Source organism: Mustelus asterias, chromosome 11 (assembly GCF_964213995.1).
Source record: "Mustelus asterias chromosome 11, sMusAst1.hap1.1, whole genome shotgun sequence".
NCBI classification, from domain to species: domain Eukaryota; kingdom Metazoa; phylum Chordata; class Chondrichthyes; order Carcharhiniformes; family Triakidae; genus Mustelus; species Mustelus asterias.
This window is the reverse complement of record NC_135811.1, coordinates 106,519,394-106,532,310: the sequence shown is the minus strand read 5'-3', so window position 1 is coordinate 106,532,310 and position 12,917 is coordinate 106,519,394. Positions and strand designations below refer to the sequence as shown.

The 12,917-nt window shown below is 43.3% G+C and overlaps 1 protein-coding gene across 1 annotated transcript in view; it reads right to left on the bottom strand.

The window, feature by feature from the left end:
* The window catches only part of npepps (aminopeptidase puromycin sensitive), a 202,250-nt gene that overhangs the window by 6,535 nt on the left and 182,798 nt on the right, over positions 1-12,917 (bottom strand). The window contains exon 22 of the mRNA XM_078224181.1: positions 9,460-9,507. Within this exon, the coding sequence (XP_078080307.1) occupies positions 9,460-9,507 (48 nt within the window). The remainder of the gene's footprint in view (positions 1-9,459; positions 9,508-12,917) is intronic.

The window sequence follows — 12,917 nt, the reverse complement described above, 5'->3', positions numbered from 1 at the left end:
AGTTTCCTTTGGTTTCCTCCGTAATAAATCAGCTTGACTGAGGATTCCACAGCTCAAAAAAGTGGTTCAATTCTAGTACAGATTAATGGGGGGAGCCGGCGGGGAGGGGGAGCCGGCGGGGAGGGGGAGCCGGCGGGACGGGTTCCCCCTCTAAAGCAAGTTCTAGCCTTTCACTTGCAACTTGAAACGTATCAAATGTTGAGCAATGTCCTATTCTCAAAATGCACTTTTACTCTTTGATTTGGGAGTGAACAGGAACCATATTGTATTCATCATTCAGACAAATGCAATAGTAAAGACAGCTGAAGTGAGATTTAAAATTCATTAATGGAAATGAGATATCTTAGTATATACCATGATGAATTTACACATCCTGTCACTTAATTTATAATATTCATGACCATCTGTCAACAGTGCAGTCAGACTTTCAATAACTGGAAATTACTCTGCAGCTGTGAGAACGAACAGCATCGTCTGTATATCAGAGACTTGTTCACACCTGATAAACAGCAATAGAAGGGGATGGTTTTTAAAATGGATCAGTTACACCTTCCCTTAAATATTAGTACCAACTCAAGAAGCTCAATGCCATCCAGAACAAAGCAGCCCGCTCGATTGGCACCCCTCTGCCATACACAGACAGTCACTCCCTCCACCACGCACGCACAGTAGCAGCCGTGCGGACTATCTACAAGTTGCACTGTAGGAACTCACCAAGCCTCCTTAGACAGTACCTTCCAAACCCATGATCATTATCTTTTCGAAAGACCGGACAGCAGACACATGGGAACACTATCAACTGGAAGTTCCCCACCAAGCCACTCACTACCATGACTTGAAAATATATCACCATTGTTGGATCAAAATCCTAGAATTTTCTCCCTAACAGCACTGTGGGTGTACCTACACCACATGAACTGCAGTGGTTCAAGAAGGCAGCTCACCACCACCTTCTCAAGGGCAATTAGGAATGGGCAATAAATGCTGGCCTAGCCAGTGATACCTTACACGCGATGAATGAATTTAAAAAATCATTCAACAGCCTTTTAAATAATCAAGTTCATGCGTATAGATCTCTGATGATTGAACAGAATAATTCACCAAGACATAGGGCTGTGAATTTGATGACTATTTGAAAGTGAGTATTTGCAGGGTTACAGGGAAAAGGACTGGGTGTGGGACTAAATCAAACAACTTTTTCAAAGTGCTGGAAGAGGTTACGAGCAAACAGCCCCTTTCCGTGCTGGAAGAGTCTACGAAAGAAGGTGAATGAATTTTGAAGTCAGGTTTGTCCATACTCTTGTTGTTACCAACTAAAATTTCTGACAAAGGATCATCTTGACTCAAAATGTTGGCTCTATTCTCTCTCCACAGATGCTGTCAGACCTGGTGAGATTTTATAAAAGTTTAGTTTTAAAGTTTTGATCCATTTTGCCTGCAGCTTTAAAGAGAGGCTGCATTGTTTTGTCGATTTAGGTGAATGAATGTTTCTGTTATGATAAGGAATGCCCATGCAGAGAGAGAGAGTCCGAGCACTCCCTGCTTCGTTAGAAGACGATCAACTCCAGTAAAGTGGTTTATTCTCACACTTAATGTGTATGAAGTTCAACTTCAAAAGCATCTTCAGTTTTCTGTACTTGCCATCCTCGTGTGTGCCAAATTGCAACTTTTTTTTAATGCTTTGGATTCACATCCATGAGGAACTGGATAGACACTGCCCAAGCTTATTACTTGTGGAAGCCTTGAAGCCAAAACAAAGCCAAAACTGTCATACCAGGAGCACGTGGGCTCATTCCAAATCCAGAAACCCAAGGAACCGAAGACTGAATTATTACATTTGATGGCGGTTATCCATACCCTTCTTGATTGGCCTCAGTTTCCTGTGTTATGTTTCACCACTTTTGGTCAGAGAGATTGTCGCGACAACATCAATGGGAGAAAGTGTGCGGTGTTTGAGAACATTTTCAATTGGATTACGTGAACAGCGCTTCGCATAGCATGTTTCTGACTAACAGTTCAATGTACAGAGCTTCTTCAAATGCCAGCAATACATACTTAGGCATTTCTGGCATGGACAAATTATTTTTAAGTGGTTAAATATTAAGTGGGTATATAAATACAATTTAGAAATGAAATAGGAAACAATGGAAATCTCCTAACACGGCCAATGAAACTGACTGAAGTGTCTCCTTCCATTTCCCTTTCATTTTCCTGTACTAGAAGTACCAACTCACAGTGGCATTCAATTCCAATAACACCGGCCACCCACCATTTGTCAGCCAAGAGACTGCTCTTCAAATTAATGTCAGCGGCTTTTCAACCGTGGAGCACATCACAGTTGATTGATCAAGTCCACACTCATGCACTGAAGGGGTGTGTTAACCTTGCCCCCCCTCCCCCAAATCAGCTTCCAGGAAACAGACTGGAATTTTCTGATCTATGACTTTGAGTTGACTTCCAGTTTCTCAATGTCCCGTTTCTGTTCGGTGCTCTCTCTCTCTTGGATAAGATTCAGGTACAAATCTGGATTCATCATTGTAATGCAGTACACTGCAGCTCCAGTTTTCTTTATATTCAGGGGATGAGTGTGTCACTGGCTGGGCCAGCATTTATTGACATCCCTGATTGGCCTTGAACTGAGTGGTTTGCTAGGCCATTTTCAGAGGGCATTTAAGAGTCAACCACATTGCGTCTGGAGTTGCATGTAGGCCAGGTAAGGATGGCAGGTTTCCTTACTTAAAAGGACATTAGTGAGGCAGATGGGTTCTTACGAGTCAACAATGGTTTCATGGTCTTCATTAGACTTTTAATTCCAGATTTCTGGTACGTTACCGGTGCCACGTGATAGTGAGTTGAGGAACAGGGAGAGAGTGCAGTTAAACATGTGGTTGCAGGGATGGTGTAGGAGGGACGGTTTCAGATACGTGGATAATTGGAACACATTCTGGGGAAGGTGGGACCTGTACAAACAGGACAGGGTGCACCTGAACCAGAGGGGCACCAATATCCTGGGAGGGAAATTTGATACGGCTCTTCAGGGGGGTTTAAAACTAATTTGTCAGGGGAGTGGGAAAAGGAGTTGTAGTCCAGAAGTCAGTGTTGAGGGTGGTGAGGTATTGGTGAAGGTATCAAGGTCAAGGGTGGGTACCGGTAGACAGGAAGGTGGGTTGAAGTGTGTCTACGTCAATGCAAGGAGCATCCGGAACAAGGTAGATGAACTTGGGGCATGGATTGGTACTTGGGACTACGATGTTGTGGCCATTACGGAGACGTGGGTAGAACAAGGACAGGAATGGTTGTTGGACGTTCTGGGGTATAGATGTTTCAGTAAGTGTAGGGAAGCTGGTAAAAGAGGTGGAGGAGTAGCATTGTTAATCAAGGATAGTTTAACGGCTACGGAAAGGCACTTCGAGGGGGATCTGCACACTGAGGTAATATGGGCTGAGGTTAGAAATAGGAAAGGAGCGGTCTCGTTGTTAGGAGTTTACTATAGGCCCCCAAATAGTAATAGAGATGTGGAGGAAGAAATTGCTAAGCAGATTATGGATAGGTGTGGGGGTCACAGGATAGTTGTCATGGGGGACTTTAACTTTCCAAATATTGATTGGAACCTTTGTAGGTCAAATAGTTTGGATGGGGCAGTTTTTGTGCAGTGTGTGCAGGAGGGTTTCCTGACACAATATGTGGATAGGCCGACAAGATGAGGCCACATTGGATTTGGTACTGGGAAATGAACCGGGCCAAATGTTAGATTTGGTTGTGGGAGAGCACTTTGGAGATAGTGACCACAATTCGGTGTCTTTTGTTATTGCAATGGAGAGGGATAGGGCCGTACGGCAAGGCAAGGTTTACAATTGGGGGAGAGGTAATTATGATGCGATTAGGCAAGAATGAGGGGGCATAAGATGGGAACAGAAACTGTCAGGGAAAGGCACTAATGAAAAGTGGAACTTTTTCAAGGAACAAATACTGGGTGTCCTTGATAGGTATGTCCTTGTCAGGCAGGGAGGAAATGGCCGAGTGAGGGAACCATGGTTCACGAAAGAGGTGGAATGTCTTGTGAAAAGGAAGAGGGAAGCTTACGTAGGAATGAGGAAACAAGGTTCAGATGGCTCGATTGAGGGTTACAAGTTAGCAAGGAATGAGCTGAAAAAGGGGCTTAGGAGAGCTAGGAGGGGACATGAGAAGTCCTTGGCGGGTCGGATCAAGGAAAACCCCAGGGCTTTTTACTCTTATGTGAGGAATAAAAGAATGACCAGGGTGAGGTTAGGGCCGGTCAAGGACAGTAGTGGGAACTTGTGTATGGAGTCAGTAGAGATAGGCGAGGTGATGAATGAATACTTTTCTTCAGTGTTCACCAAGGAGAGGGGCCATGTTTTTGAGGAAGAGAAGGTGTTACAGGCTAATAGGCTGGAGGAAATAGTTGTTCGGAGGGAGGATGTCTTGGCAGTTTTGAATAAACTGAAGGTCGATAAGTCCCCTGGGCCTGATGAAATATATCCTAGGATTCTTTGGGAGGCAAGGGATGAGATTGCAGAGCCTTTGGCTTTGATCTTTGGGTCCTCGCTGTCCACGGGGATGGTGCCAGAGGACTGGAGAGCGGCGAATGTTGTTCCTCTGTTTAAGAAAGGGAATAGAAATGACCCTGGTAATTAGAGACCGGTTAGTCTTACTTCGGTGGTTGGTAAATTGATGGAAAAGGTCCTTAGGGATGGGATTTACGACCATTTAGAAAGATGCGGATTAATCCGGGATAGTCAGCACGGATTCGTGAAGGGCAAGTCGTGCCTCACAAATTTGATTGAATTTTTTGAGGAGGTAACTAAGTGTGTTGATGAAGGTAGGGCAGTTGATGTCATATACATGGATTTTAGTAAGACGTTTGATAAGGTCCCCCATGGTCAGCTTATGATGAAAGTAAGGAGGTGTGGGATAGAGGGAAAGTTGGCCGATTGGATAGGTAACTGGCTATCTGATCAAAGACAGAGGGTGGTGGTGGATGGAAAATTTTCGGACTGGAGGCAGGTCGCTAGCGGAGTGCCACAGGGATCAGTGCTTGGTCCTCTGCTATTTGTGATTTTTATTAATGACTTAGAGGAGGGGGCTGAAGGGTGGATCAGTAAATTTGCTGATGACACCAAGATTGGTGGAGTAGTGGATGAGGTGAAGGGTTGTTGTAGGCTGCAAAGACACATAGATAGGATGCAAAGCTGGGCTGAAAAATGGCAAATGGAGTTTAACCCTGACAAATGTGAGGTGATTCATTTTGGTAGGACTAATTTAAATGTGGATTACAGGGTCAAAGGTAGGGTTCTGAAGACTGGAGGAACAGAGAGATCTTGTGGTCCATATCCACAGATCTCTAAAGGTTGCCACTCAAGTGGATAGAGCTGTGAAGAAGGCCTATAGTGTGTGAGCTTTTATTAACAGGGGGTTGGAGTTTAAGAGCCATGGGGTAATGCTGCAACTGTACAGGACCTTGGTGAGACCACATTTGGAATATTGTGTGCAGTTCTGGTCACCTCACTATAAGAAGGATGTGAAAGCATTGGAGAGAGTGCAGAGGAGATTTACCAGGATGCTGCCTGGTTTGGAGGGTAGGTCTTATGAGGAAAGGTTGAGGGAGCTAGGGCTGTCCTCTCTGGAGCGGAGGAGGCTGAGGGGAGACTTAATAGAGGTGTATAAAATGATGAAGGGGATAGATAGAGTGAACGTTCAAAGACTATTTCCTCGGGTGGATGGAGCTATTACAAGGGGGCATAACTATAGGGTTCATGGTGGGAGATATAGGAAGGATATCAGAGGTAGGTTCTTTACGCAGAGAGTGGTTGGGGTGTGGAATGGACTGCCTGCAGTAATAGTGGAGTCAGACACTTTAGGAACATTTAAGCGGTTATTGGATAGGCACATGGAGCACTCCAGGATGATAGGGAGTGGGATAGCTTGATCTTGGTTTCAGATAAAGCTCGGCACAACATCGTGGGCCGAAGGGCCTGTTCTGTGCTGTACTGTTGTATGTTCTATGTTCTATTTCTATTGAATTCAAATTTCACCATCTGGTGGAATTTGAATCTGGGTCCCTAGAGCATTACCCTGGGTCTCTGGATAACTAGTCCAGTGACAATATCACTATGCCACCACTTCCCCCAAACTTCCTGATACAACTTCCAGAACACTTTGATTTAATCAGACATTCTGTTTACACAGTGGGAAATAATCAGGGATCATAGAATGAAGAGGTAAAGGAAGGGGGAATTAGATGGTGACTGAAATGAAGAGGCAAAATTTGAATAAGGATACAGAGAGGTGAGGAAGGTCATTAGCACAGAGATAGCAGTGGAACAAAGCTTTATGCAAGGCAGGGTGTGGGTAGTGTTCTGGGCAAGTTTCAGTTTGTCAAGGTGGAACTTAGGATGTCAGTGAGGAGAGCATTTGATGAAAGTTTAATGGCTTAGGGTTAACGCAAGTCAGAAATCAAGGTGAGAGATCAGCATTCACAAGCTGGATAATTGTATATGTCGACAACTGATTTTAAGCACTTGCATTCCGAAAAATATTCTGAATGAACAGAGCACAGTAAAATCAGTATGAAAAATCAGTGTGGTGGAAGCAGATCCAACTGAGGCACTGAAGAGGGAACTGGGCTAGTGTCTCAAAAGGGAGAACTTGCAAGGTTACGGGGAAAAGGCAGGGGAGTGGAATTAGATGAATTGACCTTTCAGAGAGCCAGCACCTACATGCCGGCTGGACAGCCTTCTTCTGTGTGTAACCATTGTGTTTATGCAGGAAAGTTACAATATTAGCAGAACCTGGAGAATCTTACATGTGCCAAAACTATTCTGAGGATTTGAGAAGGAGACACTTAAAAGACCTGGCGAAACGTCTGTCCCCGCAGTATAATGAAACTTGCTGGACTGCAAGAGTTAACTCCAAGTGAAAAACGTATGTACTAAGAATCTAAAATATAAAACTGAGTGTAATAAGACTTAATATAAAGTTCAGAGATGATACAGCCTACAGGGTGCTTCAGAACTATTAGCACATGGTGCTAACAAATCATAAAACTCAATTTAGTTGCTGGGGCATTTAAAATGTGGATGTTACATGAACGGTTTCCTTTTTGAACCACAGTCACAGCAGCAAGAGAAAGATCTCATGCAAACTGCCTCTGGGAAACTCTGAAGAGAAAAATCAATAAACAATTGATGGAACCATTAATCACTTACCAGTCACAGTAATTCCCCTTCAGTTTAGACTATTAATTCGTTTTGAAATAACGAGATAGCTGTAGTTCTAAGCACCCTATCACAACTGGTTAGAGCTCTCAGTACATGAATCTAGATAACAAACTGCACGGGTTTATGATGGCTGCATCACAGTAATCGCAAGTTTTTATGCTTCACTTACCATCAATGAGCAGCAAAAGCATTGATCAAATTGTAACCAATCTGCATGCCAGACCTTTTCACCCAATTAATTAACCCTCTATAATCCCTGCAAATTAATTGATAGCATCAGTGTTCCTTTAACTGAACATATTTGGACTGTGGGAGGAAACCGGAGCACCCGGAGGAAACCCACGCAGACACGGGGAGAACATGCAGACTCCACATAGACAGTCACCCAAGGTCGGAATTGAATCCAGGTCCCTGGTGCTGAGAGACAGCAGTGGTAATCACCGTACCCCTTTAGGTCAATGTTTTTTATAGAAAGGTTTACACGTGGCGAGCCAGTACATTGACTCATTTGCAGCCTCAGATCCCAGGACCCCCGGTGAACTCCTACAAACTTTAATGCAGTTTTCTGAACTCCCACCTGCAAATACTGACATGATCGGAGGGATTCCCCCATTTTAAATACTTGTGTGACTTCAGATTCACCCATTGCAAATATTGACATGATTTCAGGAACTTGCAAAAATATTGAAACATTCCCAAAGATCCCCTCAATATCGACAAGTTCTTGGAAAGAACCCAGCAAGTACTGACACATTTACCAGTCTCTCCCTGTGTTAATTTCCAAAAGACAGTTACTCAGTTACACAAGGAAAGCTTCACCATGAACAGGGGTAATGAACAGGGGTAATCAACTAGTAAATCAAAAAATGGAGAAAGTACTGAATTCTCATAACCTTGGGTGTCCTGGATACCCCCTCCTCCCAGAGCCAGCGATTTTAAACCCGTTTCTTAGGTGACTAGTGCCACACTATTTTAAGAAGATATTGGTATAGGTTATATAGTTGTAGCATTGCTCTAGCTAAGAAAGCCCACCAACATCTCTACTTTTTCAGAAGACTAAGGAAATTTGGCATGTCCGCTACAACTCTCACCAACTTTTACAGATGCACCATTGAAAGCATTCTTTCTGGTTGTATCACAGCTTGGTTTGGTCCTGCTCTGTCCAAGACCGCAAGAAACTACAAAGAGTTGTGACCAAAGCCCAGTCCATCACTCATGGCAGCCTCCTACCCATTGAAACTGTCTACATTTCTGCTGCCTTGGAAAAGCAGCCAGCATAATTAAGGACCGCACGTACCCCAGACATTCTCTCTTCCACTTTCTTCTGTCGGGAAAAAGGTACAGAAGTCTGAGGACACATAACAACCGACTCAAGAATAGCTTCTTCCCTGCTGAATGGACCTACCTAGCATGAAGTTGGTCTTTCTCTACACGCTAGCTATGACTGTAACACTACATTCTGCACACTCTCCTTTCCTTCTCTATGTACAGTATGCTTTGTCTGTATAGCGTGCAAGGAACAATACTTTTATTATCACTGTATACTAATACGTGATAATAATAAATCAAATCAGGTTCTTAACTAGCTTACTAAACTGCGTAGGTAAGTTAGTAAAGGGTCTGATTTTGCTGTGAAATGAAGGGGAGATACCGGGGAGTGATGACATGCTGTAGTCATCAGTCTACTCTGCAGCAGGATCACAGAAACCCTAGACCATGAAGCCTGCATCAAAAACAATTCCACTCAGGCCCTATCCCCGTAACCCCATATATTTACCCTGCGAATCCCTCTGACACTAAGGGACAATTTATCATGGTCAATCAACCTAACCTGTACGTCTTTGGAGTATGAGAGGAAACCAGAGCACCTGGAGAAAGCCCACATGGGCATGGGGAGAACGTGCAAACTCCTCACTGTTACCCAAGACCTGAATTGAACCTGGGTCCCTGGTGCTGAGAGGCAGCAGTGCTAACCACTGTGCCACCAAACAGATAATAACATGAATAAAGTTAACAAACGATTCCTGTAGTTGTACGGAGCTAACTCTCCCATTTTACACCACCCTACCTCTCATTCATTTGAGATCAATGAATTATGGTATGTAAACAGCATCGTTAACACCGCAGCTTGGGATAGAAATTCTGTAACATTTACAGCTAGGCCCTACAGTTTGAAATGTGCCATTATAGTGCATGCAAATAATGGAGAGTTCCTTTTTACCTTGATGTCAGCAGCCATCTTGTCACCGGCAAAACCTTCGACTGTTAGCTAAATGTGGAAGGTAAAATAGCAGTTAGTGAGTGAGTAATAACGGATCTCCCTGTACAAAAAACAGGACTCAGTATTCAGTTCAGAAACTGATCCTGGAGCCTCATATTCTGGTAATAAAACAATAATAAGCCTTTATTAAAATGGTACAACCCTACAGCTATTAAAATAACTTAATGAGGGAATCCTTAGGATAACCTTCCAGAGATAGTGTAGCGTCAGCCATGGTTCAGTTGGTAGCAAATCAACTCTGAATCAGAAGGTTGTGGGTTCAATTCCCACTCCAAAGACTTCTACAAAGAATGTAGGCTGATACTCCAGTGCATTACTGAGGAGTGCTACACTGTCAGAGGGGATTGTCTGTTGGATAATGTGTCAATCTAGGGACCTGCAAGCCCTCCCAGGTAGATATGAAAGATCCCGTGCAACAATTCGATCGCAGGCCAACATTTATCCCTCAACTAACATTATTTAAAACAGATCATCACATTGGGACCTTGTTTGTTGTTTCTTCCATAACAACAGTTAACTACATTTCAAAAGTACTCACTGGCTGTAAAGTGCTTTGGCACTTCCTGAGGCTGTGAAAGTAATGCAAGCTATGCTTTCCAGTTAGTAATATCCCTGTGGGGCTGTTTCCAACCATCACCATGCAGTGCAAGACAGCTCCTTTCTCAACCATGCTCTCATTGTCACCTTTAATACTCTTGTCCCCAGCAAAAGATGTTGCCGTCTCCCATCCAGAAAGATGGTATGGTTATCTTCAGTCACTCAAATCTGGTATACAATCCAGATCTGACTGCCGCACATTAAGTACTCTCACTCTCCTGTAATCCTCATGCAATAACTCTCTGTTCCTACAACTCTTGCATAAACCCACATCCCTTAATGATGCCCCAACATTAACAGCTATGCCTTTGACTCTCTAGGGCCATTCTCTGGCATTTCCTCTCTAAATTCCTCTTCCTCCTCCTGACGTTTTCAGAATCTTCTTAAAACTTAACTCTTTGACAAACCTTCCCAATCTCTCCTTTTTGGTGCAGTGTCTATTTATTTTGATTAACTTCTGTGTAATGCCTTGGGTTGCTTTTCCTTAACTTTGCAAAACAAAAGCTGTTGGAGTGCTCCTAGGGTCCCCGGGTTCTTTTATATGGCAATATATTCTCTTCATGGGTGAAGCTAGCTTCCATTATATCCAGCTGCATCTCTCCACCATGATTCCTGATTCTACACTGCATTATACTGCTTGACTGTTCATCCAACACCAACTGCAATTAATATAAATTTCAAATATCCTGCACATCTGGGTGTTTTTGAAAAATATTTTGTCATGTGATGTCCCTGGTACAGGCAAATCAGCCTTCCTTTTCATTCCCATTTTTCTCAAGGTACAAGTAGGCCACCTTCCTGAACTGTTGCAGTCTTTGTGGTGATGTCCCTGCTTGACTATGACCCCTGTCCTCACCAACCTTCACTGGTTCCCCAAGACATCAAGTTCAGCATATCTGTCATAACCTATAGATCTCTCCAACAGCCTTGTCCCTTGCTACCTTTGTAGCCTTCTCCAGACCACTGTAGCCTCCTCTGTGCTCTGGCTTACACAGATCTCCATCCTCATGCTTTATCTAGAGTGGCAGAACCCTCAGCAATTCTAGTCCAATACTCCCAAAAATGTCACATTACTTCCACCCCCCACCCCACAACAATTTTCTCATGTCCATCACCTTCAGGAGCTTCCCCTGTGACGTTAGTGTACCTTTAAGAATTTTTTTTAAAAAATCATGTACTCTGCAGTCGTAAGCAAACTTTTTCAGTTTGTTTTTCTCATTGTTGCCGGGCTGAGAGAGTCTTTTTATTGCTACTTAAACGGGGGTTTATTTTTACAGCTTATGGCTCTGCATTGTTAGGAGAAAACCTGGTTGGCAGGTCAGGTGACAAGAGTTCTTTCATTTTCAGTTTGAGCTGCTGTTTAGTTTGAGTTTCAGTTTTTAGAAGGGACATCAGGCTGAAAAGTCTCTCTCTCTGGTTTTGGAAATTCTGCTGGTTAGCTGAAAGCAAGGTCTTGCTTTTCTGAAGGGGGGAATCGGCTCTTGGCAGCTTGCCTAAAGTCCCTGGTGTTTTGGGAAGCTGTTCTGACTTCAAACTGTTCTGAGTCTATTCAGAGAACTGCAGACTTCATCTAAAGGTCTCAACTTCAGTATCATGTGAGCATTAGTCTTTGCTGTGTTAAACCTGTGAAAAGGGTGTTTTTTTCTACAGGATTGGGTGGGATTGTGGTCGGTGCAGACTCGATGGCCGAATGGCCTCCTTCTGCACTGTAGGGTTTCTATGATTCTATGATTGATTTGATTGGAACACATCAGATATATTTGTTAAGGGTTATACATTATACTGGTTGTTTTGTTTCTTGTTTGTAATTGATAAAAGTTCTTGCTAATTTTCTTACTATACATGTTAACTATATTCTTAAATAAAATTTGTTTGATAAAAGCTCCCTAGTGGTCATCTGAATCGTACCCAAAGTGGAACATACCACACTTATTTAGCCAAATTTAAGATGCAAAACTTTTGATCCAGGCGGGCTCCACAAAACACTTTGGAGTTTCTGACCTGAACCATAACACTTCCTCACAATCTAGCTCTGGTCAATCCTTCAAACAGCACCATCCCTCTTCCTTAAACTATACTAAGCATCTTAGTATATTGCTGAATTTTCTGCTTTGATGAGTATTTTGGAATATTTGCTATATTACAGATATATAAACCAAGTAGATCAGTGCTGAATTAGGAGAGCCGGATGGGGCTATGGGAAGGGCTCCAACTTAAATCTATGGGTTCTCAGGTAGAAGCAAATACCTGACTGGGTGGCATGATGGCACAGTGGTTAGCATTGCTGCCTCACAGTGCCAGAGACCCGGGTTTGATTCTCGGCTTGGGTTACTGTCTGTGCGGAGTCTGCACATTCTCCCCATGTCTGTGTGGGTTTCCTCTGAGTGTTCCAGTTTCCTCCCACAGTCTGAAAGATGTGCTGGTTAGGTGCATTGGCCATGTTAAATTCTCCCTCAGTGTACCCGAACAGATGCTGGAGTGTGACGACAAGGGGATTTTCAGTCTTCATTGCAGTGTTAATGTAAGCCTACTGTGACTAATGAATAAACTTGTAACTTCACATGGTTGGATAGCCTTGGTTTCCTGTCAAAGCTCTCAAGGTAAAATAGGTTCCAATGAAACTACTTTCCTGATGCCAAGGTTAATGGTGAGAAAAATTAAACCTATTATGTTGCCAATGAGAGAAAACACACAGCTGGAATTCTATTCAGATATCCATTGGGGAGGGGGGTATATTTTTAAAGTTGGAGACTATTAGTGATGGCATTGTAATATCCAGTGATTCTGATTGTAGGTAACAA